Genomic DNA, 17,635 nt, shown 5'->3' with positions numbered 1-17,635 from the left:
TTAAAAAACAAAAACAAAAAACTTAGATGTAACTATCGTCTCGTTTGGAAGTATTTTTAAAATAATTATAAACGCTTTTAGAGAAAACAAACGGGAATTGTTATTATCACTCAAAAAATCTCATTTTGCATTCCAAACTTTCTCTAATTAGAAAGAAAATTACACTTATGAGGAGTGTATAATTAGTTTTTTGAGTGCTAATAACTGTTCCCAAATGATTTAGGGTTTTAAAAAATGTTTTAGCTGGATTCACTTGCATTTTTAATAAAAATTGGTTCTAGAAATATTTTCATCAAAAGTGTTTTCAGCCATTTAAGAAACACTTCCAAACGAGTCTTATAACCTTCTATCGTTTTTTTTATTCATTTTCCAAACCATTGTCAAACCATTTTTATTTTCCAATTTTTGTTTCACACATTTTACATTGTTCCTTCCCTCGCTACAAATGTAAAATCATAATGGTGATCAAACGGGTAAATTGTCCTATTTTTCTTTAAAATGAGTACCTTTTGTGATAATACAAAATTAATTGAAAAAAGCAAATACATAACCGAAATTAACTGACCTAACTTAAATCTGTTTGTTTTGATAATTTAGAGTCTAAATGTTGACCCTTGTTTCATGATCCAACTACTCTTGTTTATGTGCACAAAGAAGCACTATCCATAAAAATTTGGTCACTTGATGGCCCACCTCTCCAAATTTCCAACATGTCAACAATCAATCCCTAACCATCCAATTGGATCATGATCTCATCAACTAGCACTCTCAGGGAGCATTTGCCCCTATCATTAATCAACACCCAAATTTACAAAAACAACTTATTTAAAGTGGCAGAAAGGAGGGGACATGCCTGGTCAATTTGGTCATTTCCCATATCCTCAGAGCCTTAAATAATTAGGAAAGCTCAAAACTCCCAAAGCATGAGGGACAGGGTGGAGCCTTGGAGAGCCCCATACATTGATTCAGACACTTGTATTTGGGACAAAATACATCGAAATAATTGAACCCTAATAATTAGAAAAAAGAAATTCAATACAATAATATATTTGTACGCTAAACTCTCACAAGGTATGACTGTCGATAAACTTTCTGTCATCTCATATTTTTTTTAACAATATTTTATAATAGTGGAATAAGAATTGATATTAAACTGTGAGGTATAGAGTCCATGAACAGTCTCACTTTTGAGAAAATCTTCTTAGCATTCCTTTTTATACCAAAAAAGATAAATCTAAACCAAACTTGTAGCGTCCTATACAAAAATATGACCTAAAACATCTCATTTAAAAATACAAAAAACTAGACGAAATGCTAAGAGACCAAAAAAGGATAGTGTTTTCACATATTCATTTTTACTTCATTCGATTAACAGTCTAAAATTGAGAAGGTCTGCAAAGTGAAAATTTGTATGTAAATAGCACTACCCAACAAAAACTTAATAATTAACAACAAAAAAAAAATTAACAAACAAAAAAAAAGAAAAGAAAAAAGCCCTAACTTTTGCAGTTTGGCTTTGACCCCATTTCTCTCTCTGTCAAAAGACTCAAAGCCTCAATACATGGATGGTTATGGTAGCCCGCAGACCCAACTCTCTCTGAGTCTTTCTAATCTAGCTCACCGAAACCTTCTCTCTCTCTCTCTTTCTCTCTCTCTCTCTCCCCCCCACAACAGTTGTGAGTGCTATTTTCCTTGTTCCTGTCCTTTCCACTCTGGTAAAGCAAAACCAAGGCAAAGAACCCTTTCAAAGTTCTGATTTTTTGTGGAAGGCTCTCTCTCTCTCTCCTCCCCCCTCTCTCTCTCTCAAGCCCAGGTATCTATCTTTTCTGGGTTTCCTTTTCTGTTCACTTTTAACTGGTCCTGTGATTTGTTTGGTGATTTTTGCTTCTCTATTGCACTCTATCTTGTTTTTATAGCATCTGGGTATTTTGGATCCAAAGTGTTGGGTCCCTGTATGAGATCTGTATGTTTGAGATCTGATTTTTGCTTCTTTATTGCACTCTATCTTGTTGGAGATCTGTATGAATCTCTTTACTTTGCTTCTTATCTTTTGCTATAGATTATGGGCTTTGTGTGTATTGATAGATACACAATTACATAAATTCAGTTGAGTTTTTTCTTTAGCTCCCATGGCTCTTTGATCCGTGGCATTTTTTTCTGTAGAAAGTTTTGGGCTTTCATGGGAAGAAGGATTGGCATTTTTGAGGTAGAAAGTTTTTTAGATTGTTCTATAGCTTGATGCTTCTGGGTTGCATGCAAGTCTGTGCGTTTATGCCCATTTCTTGATGTTCTCTAGGTGGGTTTTTACAGTTTCTGCTAATTGTATATGAAATGTTAAATTCTGATCTGCCGGAACAAAAATTTTACTGCTTTTCGTGTTGTTCATTTGGAAATAATTTAAGGGTGATTGCCGTTGTGGGTTGTGTAGTTGAATCTGCATCGTGTTGATGGAGTAATGATTTTGATGTCTTTATTTTCGGGTTGAAATGTTGTCGCGTGATGTGCATAGTTCTATAGACTGGATTGGATAGTGTTCCCTGCACTGTATTATATCTATTGTTTCATAGTGGTGAACTCTTTGTTTGTGTGTAGAAGTTGACTTGCAATTGATGGACTTGAAGATGAATTTAATCGAGAGTGTCAATGGAGGGAATCAGTTGGTGAGGTTGGGGAATGAGTAATGGATTTGTCCAATTCGATCTTTTATATTGAGTGTAATTTATGTCGATGGCCTCTAAATCCGGTGCCAGAAGTTCTTCCCCGGAAACTCAGAGGAAATTAATTGGTAGTCAAACAACAGAAGGAAATTTTCGCAGACCTTCACCTCTACCAATTACAAAGATGAGCAAATCGGAGCCAGTCACTCCCAAAAAAATTCCTAGGCATGTTCAACAAGATGCACTGAATCAGGTTTCCACAGAAATCACTGAAGTAAAGAACTATAAGATTCCTCATCAGAAGGAGTCTGCCAAAACTTTAGCGGATCAGTTAGGTTCAGCTTTATCACTGGGTGATGCAAAACAGGTTCCACATGTGGATCCTGTAGTGAGTGGGACTAGGAATTTTCCAGAAGCCGGTGATCAAAAAAAGAAAACATCAGAAAATGGAGTTAGCCCAGCTTCAGCGAAAGTAAGTGATGATGGGACCAGCAGTATTGCCAAGACTAGTGGAAGCGCCAAGTTGAGTGGTCGAGCTGATTTTGTTGAGAGTGGGAAGAGCAGTATTTGTAGAGGCAGCACAAGCAGCGACATAAGTGACGAAAGTACTTGTAGCAGCTTTAGTAGCGCTATCAACAAACCTCACAAGGCAAATGACATACATTGGGAAGCCATACAGGCTGTCCGTTCAAAGGATGGTGTATTTGGTTTGGGCCATTTCAGACTTCTGAAGAAGTTGGGCTGTGGAGATATTGGAAGTGTCTATCTTTCAGAGTTGAGCGGAACAAAATGTTATTTTGCAATGAAAGTTATGGACAAAGCATCTTTGGCTAACCGCAAAAAACTTCTTCGTGCTCAGACAGAGAGAGAAATACTTCAATGTTTAGACCATCCTTTCCTTCCAACCCTATATACCCATTTCGAGACAGAGAAGTATTCATGTCTGGTGATGGAGTTCTGCCCTGGAGGTGACTTGCACACACTTAGGCAGAGACAACCCGGAAAGCATTTCACTGAGCAAGCAGTGAAGTAAGTATTCCCTCGATACTCAATTATCTTATATAGTTCAGATTTGGCAAATGAACAGTTCTCTATTGTCAGTTTGAGCAGGCGTGGTTTATATAGTCATATATTTTGTTTTGAATTTCTTCTGCCACCCTGCCTCATTGGTTTATTGCTATGTCATTGTTAGGTGCATACCATTGAGATTCATACCGTGGCATAAAAGTTTTTATATCTCTTGTTATTGAATGATCTAAAATTCAATAAAATGCTACATAAAGCATAGACACACATTAAATCCCTATAACGTAGATTTTAGTTGTTTCTGGGATCTACCTACGCTCAGGCTGATCAAGGGGTGCTTCCTATTGTTGTGCTGCAGACCTTCGGTAACGTAAACCACCAGCTTTTTCTATTAATTGTTGTACAATGAATACAAGCTGCCAAGCATGTTTCTTCTCAGTTACAACTTTCAATCCTGTATCATTTCCTAGCAAAGAAACAATCTCACTCTTTCTTGTGTAATTTGACTTTGTTGATCATTTGTGTTATATTTGTCCACCAATATGCAGGTTCTATGTAGCTGAGGTTCTCCTTGCGCTTGAATATCTTCACATGCTTGGGATTGTTTATCGTGACCTCAAGCCAGAAAATGTCCTTGTGAGAGATGATGGGCACATAATGCTTTCTGACTTTGACCTTTCCCTGCGCTGCATTGTCAGCCCAACCCTTGTCAAATCTTCAGCCCCCGATTCTGAACCTTTTCGAAGGAACTCAGCTTATTGTGTGCAACCTGCTTGCATCGAGCCCTCTTGTATTCAGCCATCTTGTGTGGTGCCTACAACATGTTTCTCCCCTCGTTTCTTTTCAAGTAAATCCAAGAAAGACCGGAAACCCAAGAATGAAGTAGGAAACCAAGTACGGCCATTGCCAGAACTCATGGCTGAGCCAACCAATGCTCGCTCGATGTCCTTTGTTGGGACCCATGAGTATTTGGCACCAGAAATTATTAAGGGTGAAGGGCACGGCAGTGCTGTTGATTGGTGGACCTTCGGGATCTTTCTGTATGAGCTGTTGTTTGGTAAAACACCTTTCAAGGGATCAGGGAATCGAGCCACCCTGTTCAACGTGGTAGGTCAGCCATTGAGATTCCCGGAAACACCAGTGGTTAGCTTTTCAGCAAGGGATCTGATCAGGGGCCTACTGGTGAAAGAACCACAGCATAGGCTGGCATATAAGCGAGGAGCAACGGAGATTAAACAACATCCGTTCTTTGAGGGTGTTAATTGGGCGTTGATTCGATGTGCAAGTCCTCCAGATATTCCGAAACCAGTCGAGTTTGAGCGGATTTCAGCCCCCGCAGTGTCAACCGGTGATAAGGCTACTGCTGCTGCTGCTCATCCTGATCAAAACAATTATCTGGAATTTGATTTCTTTTAATTATTTTCGGAACTGAAATGCCATTTTCCTTCCTTTTTTTTTTTTTTTTATTGAGAAAGATGTAGACTTTTCTGAGATGTTGATTATTTATGTGGAATTTAGGGGTTTTTTTTTTTTTCAGTGTTGATAGTGATCATATGTTTGGTGTTATGAAACACAGATTTGTATTCCAGCTCAAATGATGAATGCTGTTTCCAAATGTGGATCCACTTTCTTTCTTTGATATGATGAGAATAGTAATAGGACTTATTTTTAGCTGCGTTCCTTGAAATTCGATTTTGATTCTATTTTGTTCCATATAATTCAAAAGTCATTAATTTACTTTTTGAAACGCAAAATTCATTTCTTTGACTTGTAAACTTTTTTTTTCTTGAAATTCAAAAGTTGCTTCCTGGAACTTACGTGGGACTCAACACATGATAAAACTACACCACATATGTCAATGAATTTGATTATAAATCTCTATCATACGTTAACATTCAATAATCAGAAGAAGAAAAAATTATGTTTAAAAGAAGAATTAAGAATTGGTACTTTTTCGGATTGTTGTGCTGGAGTTACAAAGATGAAAAAAGAAATTAAATAAATTGATTAGTCTGGTGCATCCACTTGACATAATTAAGATAATGTAGAGCAAATTTTGAGTTTTGTACAGTAAAATGACGATTTTTGAGTTTGAGGGGACAAAATGATATCAAAATCAATTTCCAAAGGCAAGTGGAGCGAATTTTGAGTTTTTATAAGTAAAGTTGCGACTTTTGAGCTACAGAAAACAAAATAAAATTAAAATTAAGTTCTAAGAGGCGTAGCTAAAAATAGCCTAGTAATATTGCAGTTATAATGCTCTGAATGTTGTTTAGCATTTGCTAAAACAACTTAACTACTCTTGTTCGTGATAATCTGCCCGAAGTAAGATTGTAGGCTTATACATATCAAGAGTAAAAGAAGCTTGAAAATGTTTTTGCACCCGGGTTCTAGCACCGGCTAAAGTTGCCCGTCCTGGTCAATGCAACACTTCTAATTGTCCCTTGATTCGGGAGATCAAAACCAACTACATGTTAAATTATTCTAATTTACGAAAAGAAGGAATCAAGCTTGGATGCAAGAAGCCGACCACGTTGTTCGGTTAACTGATGTAACCCACGCATGAGAAAGACCTCCCCCATCCTTTGGTTGCGATAGTTTGGCCTTTCAGGAAGTCTCACTTTCAGTAGTATCAATAAGAAAATTCAAAATTCCTATGTGGCTATAATTTCATGAAGAGAATTTTGTAGCATATTCTCTTCCTCAATTAGAGCATATACTCATTTAAGAGACAATTGAGGAAGATCAAGTTTTATTTAAAATTCACATTTGTTGGTAAACTAAAAATGCACATATTTGTATAAAGTTGTCGAGTCTGATAGCGTGAGCTTATAACTAATCATGACATTAAAATAATTGGTTGTATGTAGAGTAAATTTATTGAACGAGATTCATTATCGCTTGTGTTAAGGTCAATTTAAGCGTGTCCTAGGCCCCTTGTGTTAGTACTTAGTAGGGCAAACCACCCTAATAGTTGGGTAGCAAATTACTTGACATGGTAAAAGTTACATATACATTGATAATGTCACAATTTAGTTCTATATTTGTATTCTTCGGGATGGCAAGCCTAGCTCAACGAAAAGGTAATTTCTTTATGATCGAAAAGTCACAGGTTCGGGTAGTGAAAACAATATCCCTTAAACTTTACAAAACAAGGCGTCTTGCAAGCTTGGGTCACTTTTTATTTATATTCTTATTCATATCAACATTTTATGCATATAATTATTATTATCATCAAATTGCCATAAATTTATAATAAAAAAACGGTGATATTTCAAAGTGACGAGACCAATTATGAAAGAGGAAAAAAGTAATATAAAATTAAAATTCTTGGGACCCATGTGAATCGTATAAAAATTGGGTGGGGTGACATTGGTACCACATCTCAAACATGTGAAAGCTTCACACAAATAAGAAAAGAAGTTAACACAATAATTCAAAAAGTCACTTAGTACTACGGTATAGTGATATTCTTTTTCATTTCTAAGTGAGAGCTCTTAGGTTCGATTTTTATCAAATGCAAATTTGAATCACTTTATTGCTAGCTCATTGTGAGACTAAGCATGCCTCATTCTTTCTTAAAGTAGATAATATCGTTTGTTAATTAAAAAAATAAACACTACACATGGGAGGAACATTCTTGCAGTTGCCATATTGAGGTTTGTCCCTTTAAATAATTTTGGGATAGGCTACAAAATTCAGCATCAATTCCATGTTGAATCATGCCTTACCATGTCTTTCTTGTTTGGTTGAGATTTAACCAACTCTTCTAAAAGGAAAATTTAGTAATACCTAAAGTTATAGGTTTCGTATCACTTTGTTCTCTGAAATCTCAATTTGATAATGAGCCTTTAGAGTTTTTAATTTGTTCGAATGCCTCTACTATTAATTTTATCAACTATTTCATCAAATTGAGAGTTATTTTGTCTGTTTTGTACCCTATAAACCTTTTAAATTTGATTCAAGTGTTTGGGAGTGTATTTAATTGGGATTTTGAGAAATTTTAATTCTTTCTACAAATTCAATGGTATTTAATCATGATTTTAAGTGATTCTCTGAAAATCTACATATATTCAATTAGGATTTTAAGGAATTTATAACATTCCAGTATACTCAATTAAAATTTAATTTTTAAAGGAGTTTAAAAAGTTGGTGAATTCGATAGAATTAGAAACATTTAGTAGTGTATTTTAAACATTCTCAAAATCTCACATCTCCTCATGAGAAATTGAGAGAATTCACTCAACATTCTACACAAAATATCTAAAAAGCAATTAAACTCCATCAAAATCCACTAATTTATAAATCCATATCAAAATCTCTCAAAATTTCAACCGTAAACATTCGACTCCTCTTAATTTCTAACGCCATTTAATTTCAAGTTATTTTATTTTTCTTTTAAATCTATCATTTATTTTTTTGGGTACTTTAAATGTGTCATATTGTTAATATATATACACCTGAAAATTGGTCATCTGCATTAGCATAAGATTGTGACAACATTGACCATTGAAAGAAAAAAAAAAAAAAAAGAAAAAAAGAAAGGGGCTCCAACGTGTTGAATCTTCCAAATAAATGGATATAAAGGTTCTGGTCAAAAACAGCAACCTTGATACATAATATATTTATTTTATTTTACAACATGATATATTTACCAAGCAACCAAGCGGTCCAACGGCAGGCTGCTAGGCGGCAGTATCTTACCAGCTCTACATGTGTGCACATGCAGGATTTCAATAATTACAGAAATACCAGAAAATGCAATGACGTGTTAAAGGGGAAGGAGGAGGACTAAAGAGTCAACGACTTATACGGGGGTGGTCATAAGCGCGTCTTTGGACTCGTAGATTCAGATCGTATTACCGTTTCGGGTAGGGGAAATTAGAATGCCCCACTCCGTTTCAACAATTTTTTTACTAAACATTTGCGTTTTTTAAATATTTGATTAAGACGCTTTGACTAGTGGTTAGCTAAGTATTTTTAAATTTATTTTAATTAGTTTTTTTTTCCAAATGAAAAATGTTTTATGTTGATTTCCCGCTTAATCATTTTAGTTAATAGAGGTTTTTTGGCGTGTCAGAATTTATGCTCCTTTTTAAGAGATGTTGGATAATTAATAGATATTAACTATTAAATCATTAATATTATCTCTTAATTTTTGAATTTTTAACATTTATTTTTCTATAATAAAACTTTATTGATCACGGAAAAAATTTACATCAGAAGAAAAAATGGAGATGGCCAATCCAACATGATGAAAACACTATAGACGCTACATTTATCTTGTTGAGTTCTAGTTTGATTGCATGGTTGTGTAGTATGCAACATAAAACAAGTGATTTTAAAATAAGGAAAACTAATGAAAAAGGCTTGAAAACTTTGAGTTTTAATGATAAGGACAAAATAAAGGGTAAAGTGAATAGTACCATGATTGACTTTTTAGTGTAAAAATGTGGTTTTTCGTTAAAGTGAACAGTACCGGGTGCTTTTCGTTAAAGTTCCATTTAAAATATTGTAGCACAATATAATTTGCATAGAAGTTGTTGACAAAAGGGATTAGTTGGAATGAGATTAATGTCATTCGGCATGAGATATATAAATGTGAATTTTAGATTGAAACCAAATTTAAATATATTATTTTTTAATTTGACCATGTTGAAATGTACTAATATGGTTTGAAATGTACCGATGCCAAATTGAAATGTACCAATGCTGATAAGATATGTACCCATGCCAACTTGAAACGTACCAACATATCATCTAGAAATGTACCCATGCCAAATTGAAACGTACCAATGCTAATATGAAATGTATCCATACCAACATATCGGAGAAACGTACCAATACTAAATGGAAACATACCCCATATCATTTACCACTAGAATCTATTTTCCAAATGTACCATGGTATGAATACTCAAATCAAGAGGTTTGCATCAAATGAAAATAGAAAGGGAATGAACATGACTCACAAAGGAGGACGGAAGAGTATCGGCTGACAAAAAAGAAATGACACGAAAAAATTGTAGAATGATCATGAAAGAACAAAAATATATATCACGTTGGAAGCATAAATAAATCAAATTTGATATGTTTTTAGATTTTTAAAACATACATCTACTAGATTCTAGGAGATTTGGATAATTATTAGCTAATTGGTACATTATATATATGGCAAATTGTGTAATTTTGCATTAAAAAAATGCTACGTATAATATATTTGGCACCTAAAATGTAGGAAAATGTTTAATAAAAATTCTAAAAGGTATAGATGTTTAATCTAACAAATAGAACAATGAGGCATTTAAATCTAAACGCCCATTTCTGATATAAAATAATTTGGATTTTACTTTTGACTTTCAAAACAGTTCGAGTTGAACCCTAATTGTGTAAAATTGAGTCCATATTTTTTATGTGTGGGTAACCTGTCCCAGACCGTTTAAGAGTTGTCATAACACTTGTCATTTTATTAGAGGTTCACAATAAAACAAATGATCCATAATTTTATATCTATCTAGCCTAAAAAGTAAAACAACGATCAAACTTCTTCAAGCAAAGAGTCTTAAGAGTCCCGCAGTAAACTAAATGAAAACATGTAGAGATTGTTTGATATTTCACATTTTGGCAATTAAACACATATAATAAGTTACTAGACCCCTAATATTGACTATTTAAAAGTTCAAAAACTTATAGGATGTCATTTGTACACATTTTTTATTTATTTTTGGAGTGTTTTCCCATATTTGGGTACGAAAGTTAGCGAACTTTGTTATACAATATATGATTGAAAACCGATCTGTCCTGACCCTTAGGAACCAAACCGTATCAAATGGATCAAAATTAGCCGATTCCACTAATACAAATACATAAACCCAAACCAGCTTGGACTCGTTTATATAAAACCAAGTCGAGTTCGCCCAAACCGGCTTGGACTCGTTTATAAAAAACCAAGTCGAGTTCGAATCCATTAAAAATGGACCCGGTTTGATCCACGTCCACCCTGACTAATACCATGTATATGTATTTCAAACTATTTATAGTGTGGTATGAAGTTTGATACCTTCATAGATTTCTAAGCGTAGATTGTCTTGGTATTTTTTTTTTTTTTAAAATGTAAATTATTTTAGTTATTAAGGTCTTCTTTTTTTACTTACTGTGTTATGAGTTTAACCCATAATCCTAATTTAAAATAGAAATATCGCTGGTAATATAAAAAAATAATATCAGTTAAAGATTCTCAAGATTCAATGCAAATTGATATTGTCAAATCTAAGTCTTTATTATGACTTTTCAATTCTTGTATAATTAGATGCCAGATGTAATATTTACGTTTCTATCGGCCTTCGTCCCAGCCTAGTGGATGAATGCCAAGTTGGGATGGTGATGGGTGAAATTTGTCAACACAATAAATATATTTACTGCAAACATGCCAAGCTTTAACAATTTGCTAAACGTGCACAAGTTTAATTGTAATAATTGCATGTTGTGTCAAAAAGGACAGATGCTTAACAAGCCAATTGAAAAGTATGAGAATAATAAGGCGAACTAAAAATCAGATAATTTAGATCACTGAAATTGAATTTGACGATTTTTATTAATTTATTTTACATGTCCACTTCACACAAACAAGAACTTCGATATCTCTTTCACACAAATCAAGGTCTCGGATTTTCTAGTCCTTAAGTTCTAGACCTTTCGGACACTAAGTCTAGAAAGGATCTAAATGCAAATAATTTGTGTATATATATATATATATATGTATGTATATATTATGTGGGTGTATATATATCAATTACGTTTAGATGCATGGCTGAACGAGAGACAAAAAGTATTCAAAATAAATCCATAGAGTCAAAATCTTCTCTCGAGTTGCAAGTTTCAATTTGAAGAGTTCACAAAGAAAGGTCTTCCAAGGTATGAACTTATCAATCTCTTCGATTCAACTTTAATGTCCCGTTTGAAAATTATTTAATTTTTAGTTTTTGTGTTGTGTTAAAGTTAACGAAAGTATATGAGATGAAAGATGGACGGAAAACGGTGGAGGGAGGGAGATGAGAGGAAGAGTTGAAAAAAGAAGGGGAATATGTATTAAACAAAAACTTGAAGGTGAAACAACTTTATTTTGTTTGCGGTTTTTGGTTTTCAATTTTAAGTCTCTTTCATCATTCTTCATTTTTAGTTTCTCTCACGTTTTTCCCTTTTATCTACAACAAAAATGATGAAAAATAAAATCTAAACAAAATGGTTATAAAACAGGTATCTATTTTCTTTATTTTTAGTTCTTTTAAATATTATAATTTCCGTTTCAAGAATGTATCAAATACAATCATCATTTGACAATCAGATATAATTCATGTGAATATATGTATTTTATACAATATCATTTGACCGTAGATAGTGATTATATGAAATACGTACAAGTATTATAGCCAAATATGTTGGAAAAGGAAAGATGATCTTGCCAAGATGTAAACTTTGTGTGTACGCTTTGCTTTGTTAGGATTGTAAAATAGTTAAGTGGTTAACATGATGCTCAAAAATACAAAAAGTGATGTCAAAAACCTTTGGCCTATCATACCTACTACGAGAACCAAGTAGTTGGCACCTTGTTACTCATTTGATTCATCTAGTCGGTCAAATTTATGACAAAGAGATGAAGTTGTTGGGGGGTTTCATTTCATACAAACCCATTTTTGGTTCAAGCTTATCTTTTCTAATATAACACCACCCATTCTTCCCAAGGCACAGAAATTTGTTACCCTCTCACATTTTTGTTTGTACACAGACAAATTGTTTAAAATTATTTTTATTTAGAGAAATCAAAATATCGGCTTTTGGATTTTAGCTCAATTGAATAAAAATTCGCAAGTGTTGGTTCTTAAGTTTGTCATAATGTGGAGTAACGATTGTTATGGATAGCACTATGAGAACTTTCGTCCAAAGTAAAAAACTTTAAGGGGCAAATAAGATGAAGTTTTTACGAAGTTACCGAAAAGAACTATTGCTCCACACTATGACAAATTTAAAAACTAATTCTCATGAATTTATAGTTCAAGGGCGAAATCCCTAGTTGCATCAACATTCATTGACAAATACTCTAATTTCATCTTTCATTTATGAATCGAATAATCCGGTATTTTTACACTTAAGTTCGAATCTCGTCGTCATAAATTAGAATAATTTTTTAATTTTGCTTTATAAACCCACTAAAACTTATCGTGAAAATGTGAGTTCTCAATCAACCTAAATTAGAACCATCTGATTAAGGGTAGTGTTATTCACATATCTATTTTTACTTCTCACATACTTTTGTTAAGTTTTGTTTATTGATGTTGTCAATTCATTCAAACGACGATTAAAAACTGAGAAAGTGCAGAAGAGATAAAATGAGTGTATGAACTGCACTACCCTTTGACAAATGAATCTCAAATTAGAACCGTTGGATCAAATGGACAGATTTCATACGGCATCAAAAGAAACAAAAGTCCATAAAAAGCAAATGGGTTGAAAAACGAAGATACCAACAAACCACAATCGTTGGTTTATGTCTTTAAGATATGGCTTCATTTTTCTTATTTCTTTCTATTTTTAACCGCTCATTTTAATTTTGACCAAAAAAAAAAATGTCCAACAAATGCCTTAAAAAAGATCTCAATCATCGTTAAGGTGCTCAGAAATGCACCAGATTTGAAAAAGGACCACACTTTTTCTCTCTCTCTCTCTCTCCTCTCTCCTCTCTCCTCTCCCCTCTCTGCTTTCTCTTAAAGTTTTCTCCACCTTTAAACTTCTCTCTTTCTTTCTCCCTAGATTTTGGTGAATCAGTTTGAGTTTTTGTAATCTAGAGCACTGCAAAAAGTGAGGGGAGAGAGAGAGAGAGAGAGAAGAGGAGAGAGAATCAGAGAGAATCAGAGTGAAACCCAACCCAGTTTTGGTTTTTCACAATCTTGTGCCAATTTGAGGACTTTTTTGTTTAGATCACTGTAGAGAGAAAAATGGGTATTGCCAATCAAGAGGCGGTCAAGCAGTTTCAGAAGTTAATGGAAGAAGGTGAGCTTTTTAAACCCACTTGAAAATCTGCTTAATTTTCTCATTTGATCTAATATTTAGCTAATTTTTAATTATTTTTTTGCTCTGAATTTACAGTTGACGAGTCACTGAAGAATACGTTTGAGGTTAGACCATTCCCTTTCTTTTAGTTTTTCTCGATCTGTTCCGTGTTTGGATACTGGGAAAAAAGATTGAACAAGAAAATGACTTTGGAGTTCTGAAATTTTGTTACTTTAATGATTTGCAGCGTTAGAGATCAAAACCCTTTACTCAGTTTACCACAATTTAGTCGTTTTAGCTTACTGTTTAGGTCATAAGTCAATATTTTGGATGTGATCTGAGACTCCGATGCCACGCATTTTCGGAGTTTCTGTCCGTTTTTAGGCCGGGTGAATTCATTTGTTAAATCAGATGTTTACCGCGGAAGGTAATCAGCTATGGTGATCCTAATCACTGGTTACTAAGAGAATGCCGGCAGCGTATTAATTATTACTTAATCAATCTGATCTTGCTCGTTTTTGGGTGGATGAAACTTCATATTCGCTTATAGTGAGACGAAAGTACGAGTTTCTATGGAATCTTCATATTGGGTTTTAATAAAGATGGAGTTTTTATGCAAATATAGCGTCGGGTTTATGCTCTGAATTGGTGAACCTGTTCTGCGGGTGATGAACAATTTAATTGAACTGAACCTTACTGCATCTAATTGGGCATGATGTACTTGTTGCATTTTTTTGGACAATGCATAATGAAATGAAGCCCTTTGTTATGGAAGTATGGGGGGAGGAGGAAGGAGGGGGAGGGGATTACATTGTTTGAGAGAGAGAGGGGCAAAGGATCCTAACCAGAAAAAAAAAAGGGATGGAGAAAAAGAAAGCCAAAGGAAAATCAGAGAGATGGCATTGGCCAAGCTAAACTTTTGCAAAGTTTTGAGAAAATATAGCATGGTTTTGAGGCTTATTCTTGTTTTGCTTCAAATTCTAGAATTGAAGAGGATAATATTGTTCTTTTCTTTTATGATATATGGTTTGCATAAATGATATCTCAAATTCACTTGGTGCCTCTTGATCTACAGAATGTGCACCAGGGGTATCGAAATGAGACATTAATGCGTTTTCTTAAAGCTCGAGACATGAATGTGGGAAAAGCCCATAAAATGGTTAGATTCATTCAGTTTACTAAATAATATTTATAATGTTTCAGGTTTCATGATCTCAAGCTGTTGTTCATCTTTTGCTTATAATGCTTTCCTAATAATGCTAAACTGTTCCAGTTGCTCGACTGTTTACAATGGAGGATAGAAAGCGAAATTGACAATATATTGGCAGTGAGTTTTCTCAATGAATAATTAGTAAATAAACATGATATCTTGTGACCAGTCACTTGTAGTTCTCTTGAGATTCATGCATTTCAGGCTTAGTTAGTGGCGAGATTTGATACTTTAACCATGGTGGAAAGGTGAATATACTTAATGTGGTGACAAAGCATTTAATTTTCTATGTACAGAAACCAATCATCCCAAATGATAAATACAGAGCAGTGCGAGATTCTTACCTTGTGGGGTTGTCAGGTTACTCAAAAGAGGTATCCTGAAATTTTATTCTTTCGGCTGCAAAACATGATTAGTTTTTTGTTCCCTCAGGGTGCGTTACTTTTAATTTCAAACTTATTTCTTATATCTCATTGTCATATTGCTTTCTTTTTCCAGGGTCTTCCTGTCATTGCTGTTGGTGTTGGGCAAAGCACATTTGACAAAGCTTCTGTAAGGATGATATAATTTGTTCTGTTTAATTTTCTTTAACATAGATAACTTTGTATGTCTGGTTTTGATGTGTAATGATGGAAACCATTATCAAGAAATCATCTAAGTTACGCTGGGGCTTTAAGCTATTATGTGGGTCGTATCTGTCCTTACACATTAGAAAGTATAATACGTCTGACCTGAGAGAAGGCATTAGAATTTATGGGCATAATGTTCTATATTTTGGTGTTACTGAGACTTCCAATGCTAAGAAAATGAGTCATCAAGTATACCATGGAGTTTCGAGATATTATAACATTGGTCATGTATTAATGTGCAGATACGCAAATTTTCTAACATAATGAGCTTTATGTACCCATGTTTCTGTTCAAACGTAGTTTGGTGCATGTTTGTATGCGGTTATGTGATATTATTATTCTTGTGGTGATGCTTACTTGTTTGATTCATTGTCATTGTAGGTAAATTACTATGTCCAGTGTCACATCCAAATGAATGAGTACAGAGATCGTGTTGTATTGGTCAGTACTTGAGAATGTTTAGTTTTATCTTTCTAACAGGGAATTCTTTTAGGAGCCTGATTTTTCCCTCTTTTTGTTGTAGCCTTCCGCAACGAAGAAGTATGGAAAATATATTGGAACGTGTGTGAAGGTTTTGGATATGACTGGTTTAAGGCTCTCAGCACTTAACCAGATAAAGGTATCTCTTGCTATAGCATGAGCCTCTATTTGTTTGCCTTTTGTTTTTCTTTTTAATTCTTTTTGTAAGGATCCGTGAGATTGACACTTTGTATGATCTGTTGATGCAGCTTTTGACTGTTATCTCTACAATTGATGACTTAAACTATCCAGAGAAGACGGATACATACTATATCGTCAATGTCCCATACATATTTTCCGCCTGTTGGAAGGTTTGTAACAACTCAAACTTTGAAATAATACGTTGGAAAAAGGGAAAAGGATTTGGTGGGTATATTACACAAGTCCTAATGTAAAGTCTTGACAGGTGGTAAAGCCTCTTTTGCAAGAAAGAACAAGGAGGAAAATCCAGGTTCTTCAAGGTTCTGGGAAAGACGAATTACTGAAAGTAAGCATGTTCTTTGGTTCAACTGTTACTACTGACTTCCTATTCCATTATTTCTACTTCCTGCTGGCAACTTAATTTCGTGTTATATTCTACCCCGTAAACTTTGCAAAGTGTTAAATATCTTGTTCTTTTCCAGCTGCATTTGTTCGTCTATGTTTTGTTTGGTTTCCTTGATGATGACAACTTAACCCAAAAATGTTTATTCAGATCATGGACTACGCATCTCTCCCACATTTTTGTAGAAAAGAGGGATCCGGGTCCTCTCGGCATTCTGACAACGGACACACTAACAATTGTTTCTCCCTTGACCATCCATTCCATCAAGAGCTCTACAAATTCGTCAAGCAACAAGCCAGCTTGAGGGAGTCCATTGCACCACTCAAGCAGGGATCCTTCCATGTTAATTTTCCAGAGACGGACCCAGAACGTGCAGAGCTTGCAAAGACCATAGAATCCGAGTTCCAAAAGTTCGGAAATCAGAATCAAAACGGGCTCGCCAAGTCACTAAGTGGCCTAAGAGTCAATGGTGCTTGACAAATTTATAGCAGTTACCTAGCAACTAGATCCTACATGACAATGTAGCTAAACACTCTTCCTTTGCCATGAGCCAGGAATGTTCCAAAGTTAATTTTATGTACCAGTGTAATGCTTGCATCGGCTCGATGCAGATTTTTTAGTACGAACTAATACTAATATCACGGTTTTTGCAGAACTTTGCAAAACCGATTAAAACCCGAGTTATAGTAAGATTTTATGATGGGTTATGTACTAGTGTTCTGGTATTCTGTTTTGATATTTCTCCTGTCCAACTTGAAGAAACAGGTTTAACGAGTATATTCATTTTTTGGGTCATAAATTGTCGAGTTGACCTAGCTCAAGTTGCACTCCTACATATGCATATGAAAATAGGAAAATAAACAAGTAATGGTAATAGGGCTCGAGAACATAGCCAAAACAGAGTTTCCTCGGCTTAGAGCTCGTTTGGATGTACTTTTAAAAGACTGAAAGAGCTTTTGGTGAAAATATTTTTGAAAACAATCTTTAGTAAAAATGCTAGTAAA

At 34.4% G+C, this 17,635-nt stretch overlaps 2 protein-coding genes across 5 annotated transcripts; both read left to right on the top strand.

Moving 5' to 3' along the window:
* The first annotated feature begins 1,450 nt into the window (after nt 1-1,450).
* Nucleotides 1,451-5,298, top strand: LOC114823854 (serine/threonine-protein kinase D6PKL1-like). Of its 4 annotated transcripts, none has more exons than XM_070818725.1 (4): nt 1,519-1,813; nt 2,164-2,296; nt 2,596-3,686; nt 4,232-5,298. In XM_070818725.1, the coding sequence occupies exons 3-4, from the start codon at nt 2,722-2,724 to the stop codon at nt 5,097-5,099; spliced, it is 1,833 nt and encodes a 610-aa protein (XP_070674826.1). In that variant the 5' UTR covers nt 1,519-1,813; nt 2,164-2,296; nt 2,596-2,721; the 3' UTR covers nt 5,100-5,298. The 4 variants fall into 4 exon arrangements, with proteins under 4 accessions (XP_028955246.2, XP_028955244.2, XP_070674826.1 ...); XM_029099412.2 differs by having other exon boundaries at nt 2,593-3,686; XM_029099413.2 differs by lacking the exon at nt 2,164-2,296 and having other exon boundaries at nt 1,451-1,813.
* A 7,883-nt stretch (nt 5,299-13,181) lies between these two features.
* LOC114823853 (phosphatidylinositol/phosphatidylcholine transfer protein SFH1-like) lies at nt 13,182-17,338 on the top strand. Its single transcript, XM_029099410.2, has 11 exons — nt 13,182-13,729; nt 13,826-13,854; nt 14,805-14,888; nt 15,003-15,056; nt 15,236-15,313; nt 15,438-15,491; nt 15,950-16,009; nt 16,092-16,187; nt 16,297-16,398; nt 16,494-16,574; nt 16,782-17,338. Exons 1-11 carry the CDS (start codon nt 13,675-13,677, stop codon nt 17,106-17,108), a joined length of 1,020 nt encoding a protein of 339 aa, XP_028955243.2. The 5' UTR covers nt 13,182-13,674; the 3' UTR covers nt 17,109-17,338.
* The last annotated feature ends 297 nt before the right edge of the window (nt 17,339-17,635 follow it).

This window comes from Malus domestica, chromosome 03, assembly GCF_042453785.1.
Source record: "Malus domestica chromosome 03, GDT2T_hap1".
Taxonomy (NCBI): Eukaryota; Viridiplantae; Streptophyta; class Magnoliopsida; order Rosales; family Rosaceae; genus Malus; species Malus domestica.
This window is presented reverse-complemented; position numbering and strand designations above follow the sequence as displayed.